Here is a 5722-nt window from a genome sequence, read left to right as displayed (position 1 = left end):
CCTGCTCCTTGGGAGCCTGCTTCTCTCTCTCTCTGTCACTCATGAATAAATAAATAAAATCTTTAAAAAAAAATAAATACAGCCTGGGTATTATCTGGCCAGATGTCTAAGCCAGCTTCTTGAGTTTTTAGGAAACAGATTACACTTTCAGTAAGCTAGTAGGTGCTTATTATACACATTTTATTTGACTACAATATGATTAGCACCAGAAAGCCCCATGCTCAAAAATATCTCCTCCATATATTTTACCAAATTAATTTGATTAACAAACTTCTCTTTTAAAAATGCAGTTGCTTAAGGAAGTTTTCTTAAGAAAACTTAAGGTCCATGGCTAGAAAGACATAGGGGTGGGGGATGATGGTAGCAAAAAACTGAAGATTAAAAAACGAATTATGTGGGACCCATAAAAAGTATATATAAATCCTGCAATGAACATGTATCCTATGTTCAAAGAATTTGGCGTCTCTTTTAAAACACTCATTTTGGGCCGCTTATCCATTTACCCCAAAGAAGTTGCCCTTTCCCTCTTCCCTGCACCTCGCTGGCATAATCAACGGAACTATCGCTTTACTACCCCTTTCCACTTAGAACTGGGCAGAAAGGGGAGTAAGGGAGCCCCCCGTTCTCTCAACAAACTTTCCTTGCGCACTTACCAACGTACGACATACTGTGCTCAGAAAAATAAAACCCGGCCTCGCCCCTCGAGGGTGTGGTGATGCGGGGGTGGGGGTGGGAGGGGGTGTGACAGATACGGACGCGAGCAGTTACCAGGCGGGACGATGAAGGGCTCTAACTGAAGTTAAGGACCAGTGCGGACACAAAGGGGGAACTGACTGACTTGATCGGCGCATGTGTGGGAAACGCCTTCACAGGGGAGGCTACTTCGGAAAGTTTCGAGGCGGGGGTCGGGGACTCAAGAGGGAACCGCAGGGGAACCGCAAGCTTCGGGGGCAGCAAAGAAGTTCTCGTGACCGAGGAGAATGAGAGGAGCGTCAGGAGCAAAGTGCGCAGGGGCCAGGCCTCGGGAGGCAACTTTGTTGAGGATCTTCCGGCTGTAAAAACTGGTCACGAGGCCCAGCGAACCCACTTCGGGAACCGAGGCCGCTTCGGTAATGCCCCCGGGGGGCTGGGGACCAGTCGGGCTCTTAGGGCCGCAGGGCCCGCGCGCCGGGCGCCCAGGCTGAAGCTGGGGCCGGGAGGGCGGCTGACGTCCCTTCCAGGGCGCCGAGCGCGCGCGGGCCAGGCGGGCCCCGGGGGTCGCGGGCGCCCCCGAACCCTGCGGGGCCGGGAGCAGCGGGGCGGGCGCGTCCGCAGACCCGCGGGCTGCCGCCAGTGCCGCAGCAGTTGTTCCCGACATGCTCCTCTCGGGGGAGGATTTCAAACCCTAGGCCACAAGCTCGCCTCCCTCGCCCCGGCCGGCCCCAGCAACAGGCGGTGGCGCGCGTATCATTGGCTGGGCGGCGCGTCGGCGTGTGTTGATTGGCCGCCGTGCCTCCCGGCCCTGCTTCGGCCCTCGTCGCCACCTCCATTTTGTCGGTAGAGGCGGAAGGAGGAGGTCGGGTCGGGACGCCAAGGTGGCCAGCAGCTAGCTCATCGGTGCCCGTGGGCTTTGTTCGTTCCGTGCCTCGTCTCTCCCTGGAAGGGGAGGGAGGCTTCGACGCCGAGCAGGAGCCGCCGCCGCCGCCGTCCGAGCTTGAAGTGGGTGAGTGGCGGCGGCGCCGCGGGCGCGGCCATGTTGGCGGCCGCGCTCCCCATTGTTGGAAGGAGGCGAGGGGAGGCGAGATCCGGAAACCGGGTCGGGCGCGGGCGGCCGGGGAGCACCCGGGCCCAGGGCCGGGCTCGAGAACGGTGAGCCGCTCGGAAGCCAGGCCCCGTCGGAAGGCCCGAACTTTCTGGGCTCGCGCGGTGGATGACTCAAGGGCTGTTAAAACAAGTCTGCAAGGCCCTTACCCTTCCGAAGAGAGGGCTGATTTGTTTGGTAAACCGATTTCTTGGGATAGTAAATAAAACCTGGAATATTTAATCCTCACTCAAAGGAGGCATTTTTTGGTATATTTTAGGTGGAAAATCGGCTTAGGTTATGGCCTGTGAAAACTTTTAAGATGCGGAAGAGTCGAGAGTTAATAACTAAAGGAGACACTTTTCATGACGTAGACGTGTTGGGAGAGGAGGCTTTTTGAAAAAGGATACGTGATGTGTCGCAAGATTGGAAAATTCGAATAAGATTTTTAGAACGTGGTCTCCTTAGGAAACTCATTTTAAACGTTTCTTGGCATGGCTGTAAGAGCTAGGCTTCCCTGGTTTGAACATTTTGGGACAAAATCAGTGTGAAACTCTGAAAACTTCCCCCGGGAAAAAGATAACTCGTTGTGGCACTTGCAGACCCCCGTCCCCCAGTTCCCGGATCGCAGGGCTGAGAAGAGTTCCTAAATGGTGACAGTTACAAGATTTTCTGTCTTCGTTCAGGAAGTAGCCATTCTAAACTATTTCTGTAGTAAATATATATAAACGATCACTTTTCCCCGTTTTTTTTTTTTTTTTTTTTTTTTTAATTGAAGTAACGAAGTAATCTTCACTTTTCTAGCTAGGACTTCTCTCAAACTTGTGTGCTGAGGAGACTCAGATGTTGGCCTCAGCTCCTAGGCTGAACTCAGCAGATCGGCCCATGAAAACTTCTGTATTGAGACAAAGGAAAGGATCCGGCAGAAAGCAACATCTATTATCCTGGGCTTGGCAGCAAGGAAGGGGACAGGTAGTGGAAATCCTGCAATCCGAAAAGCAGACTGAAAGGTATAAAATTCATTATGGGGCAAACATCCTAAACTAATTGTTTTTATTTTTAAAGTGATTATTCAAATTTGTAGATAAGGTTTTTTAAGAAGGTAATAAAGGCTGTGCATATAATTGTGAACATACAGTGAAGTTAAAGCAGATGAATAGCAGTTTTGAGTCTTTTTGAAACGATTCTGGAGTTAGAAGTTGGGGCTACAGAACCTTAACGTTTTTAACTTTTCTTACTGGATTTTTGCTCAGTATTTTACTTCCACTACTTAACAGGTGACAAAGAAGCTGAAGATGGGTGGCGGAGAGAGGTATAACATTCCAGCCCCTCAATCAAGAAACGTTAGTAAGAACCAGCAACAGCTTAACAGACAGAAGACCAAGGATCAGAATTCCCAAATGAAGATCGTTCATAAGAAGAAAGAAAGAGGACATACTTATACCTCATCAGCAGCTGCACGGCAGGCCATGCAAAGTGGGGGGAAAAACAAAAATTTCCCAAATAATCAAAACTGGAACTCTAGCTTATCAAGTCCTAGCTTGCTTTTTAAGTCTCAGACTAATCAGAACTACGCTGGAGCCAAGTTTAGTGAGCCACCATCACCAAGTGTTCTTCCTAAACCACCAAGCCACTGGGTTCCAGTTTCTTTTAATCCTTCTGATAAGGAAATAATGACATTTCAACTTAAAACCTTACTTAAAGTACAGGTATAAAGTAAGATACTAATGTTTAAATTTAGTTATCTTTAAGGGTAGTTGTCCATTGTTCAGACCAAATTCACTAGGGAATTTATCTGTAAAACTGCTAATTAATGTAGAAAATACAGACATCATCTTAACCTGTTTTCCCTGTTGTGTGCACTGTGTTGTAATGGTAGTATCAGTGCAACTTAAAATTAACTAAATTATTGGTAATTGTACTTGATATTGTGTTCTCAATTGAGTAACTCTTAAACCTGTCAAGTTTAGATTTGGGGAATGGTAATAAGCTTTTCCTATTGGTTGGGCAAAAATACTAATTTAAGAATATCATTCATGGATCAGATTTACTTGTTGAAAACGAGTCAATCTGATTATAAGCATCCAGTTAAAAGACATACAGGGATTGAAAAGTAGTTGAATATTTGAGTTTTAAGTCCTAGAACCACCCAAACCAGTAATACGCCAACAACCTGATGCACTGCCAAAAAGAAAATGTGAATTTTTCTTAAGAGAATAGTTGCATTTTAGTAAACTGTGTGCTGGTGAATGTGGAAAGGGCACTAGGGGCTATCTAATTTAGAATGAGACCAGATACCCCAGTGGCCGTTTTCTTTCATGCAGTATCTGCCAACTAAAGCACCAAAACCATTTTTTAGAGACAGTATTTGGTGGTCACTGGGTAGCTTTCAAAATACATTTTTGTATTATAGCACTGCATAAGCTATTCTGACAGTGATCTGGTCTCAACTCATTCCCCGCAAAGCTTAAAAGTGGGGAGCTATATAATGTGAAAGTTTTAAGTACCTAGGAAAGAGCCATGTAAATATATGTAATAAACTTGTAGCATATGTAAAGTTTTGTTGGCATTTATCCTACGAAAATAGAATATTTTAGTATGAATTTGCTGAATGTAAGACCATGGACTCTGTTTTTATACTATGGCCTGATTTTAAAGGTCCAAGATAATTTGTTTTTAAAGTTTGCCCTTGTGCTAAAGTGCCAGTGTATGTATAATTGATCTGGTTGTAAACTATATTTCAAAGTAAATCCTAGTGTAATAAGTTTTATATAACTGTAAAGGTTTTAAGCTGCTAAAACACTTCCTATTTTTAAGAGATGTGAAATGCAGTATGGGACTGTTTTAATTTTTCTTCCTTAAGCCCAAAGATTAACTATTAAAGGGTCCCTCCAACCTTAAAGATTCATTTTGGCTTTCAATAACTTTTGTAATCTATAAGATATAGTTTAGCGTATGTCAGTATATATATTTTTTGTTACTAGTCAAAGTGCAACCCAGGGGACCATTTATGCAAAAGATGTAATTTCTTGCATAATACCTTGTTAATACCATGTTTTACCTAAGTATAACAGCTAACCCAACAGTAAATTACAAACGTGTGTGGGCGAGTCAATTTAAAATTTCTAAGTGCCCTATTCTATTTTGGCAGCTTTTTGACATTTTAAAGCAGAATGGCCAAGTAGTATTTCTCCAAGTAAACTTAGATGAGGTAATAATATTGCTCAAGTCAAATAGTGCTATCCTAAATTCAAGTTTACATAGTACTTAATGTACATACGTGAATTTCAAGCATGAAATTAAAATAAAATTGCTTCTCCCCCCCCAGTGGCTTATTTGTATTTTATAAAAAACTTACGACTGTCTTACTCTTAGAATGCACATAATTAACCCAACTGAAAAATGGAAGGACTGTTGGTTTTTAAGACGCAACCAATGTGCCTGATAAAGACATTCTATCATGATCCCCCCACCCCAGCAGGTTTAACAGTAAAAGGCCACAGAATACTTTGAAAACTAAGCTTCTGATTATCAAGTCAAAGCAGGTTTAATTACCTGCCTCTCCCCACTTTTTCTACATTCTAAGGTGACTGAGGTTTATAGAAAACAAAAGAATTCCTCAAATTGACAAGAACCCTTAATGTCTCTATGTTATATATAAAAGCATAATTTCCACCAGGGGGCTTTGGGGGGAGAAAAAGCACAACAAGAACCACACTTGCTAAGAGGTTCCAAATGAGAGGGGGTAGCTTCAACTTGTTCAATAGGTGGTGAACCCCAAGGCAAGGCCATTACATTATCATGCAAAGCATAGGAAATAATTGAGGAAATAAAAATTTGAGTTTTTTTTCCTGTTCTATTCCCAGTGTAAGGTCTATGAACAATGCCAAGGACTGTTAAATTCTGTAACTGCACAGGAATTTCACTGGATTTAACAGTTCG

General features: G+C 44.0%; 1 protein-coding gene across 4 annotated transcripts; it reads left to right on the top strand.

The window, feature by feature from the left end:
• Positions 1 to 756: 756 nt before the first annotated feature.
• Positions 757 to 5103, top strand: PNRC2 (proline rich nuclear receptor coactivator 2). 4 transcript variants are annotated; one of them, XM_073903183.1, is made up of 4 exons: positions 1418 to 1702; positions 2061 to 2433; positions 2585 to 2790; positions 3058 to 5103. In XM_073903183.1, exon 4 carries the CDS (start codon positions 3076 to 3078, stop codon positions 3493 to 3495), a length of 420 nt encoding a protein of 139 aa, XP_073759284.1. In that variant the 5' UTR covers positions 1418 to 1702; positions 2061 to 2433; positions 2585 to 2790; positions 3058 to 3075; the 3' UTR covers positions 3496 to 5103. The 4 variants fall into 4 exon arrangements, with proteins under 4 accessions (XP_025712396.1, XP_073759284.1, XP_073759285.1 ...); XM_025856611.2 differs by lacking the exons at positions 1418 to 1702; positions 2061 to 2433 and adding an exon at positions 757 to 1109; XM_073903184.1 differs by lacking the exon at positions 2061 to 2433 and having other exon boundaries at positions 2589 to 2790.
• Positions 5104 to 5722: the final 619 nt, after the last annotated feature.

Source organism: Callorhinus ursinus, unplaced genomic scaffold (genome assembly GCF_003265705.2).
Source record: "Callorhinus ursinus isolate GAN/ISIS: 27379988/994484 unplaced genomic scaffold, GSC_fseal_2.0 scaffold18, whole genome shotgun sequence".
Lineage (NCBI taxonomy): Eukaryota > Metazoa > Chordata > Mammalia > Carnivora > Otariidae > Callorhinus > Callorhinus ursinus.
This window is presented reverse-complemented; position numbering and strand designations above follow the sequence as displayed.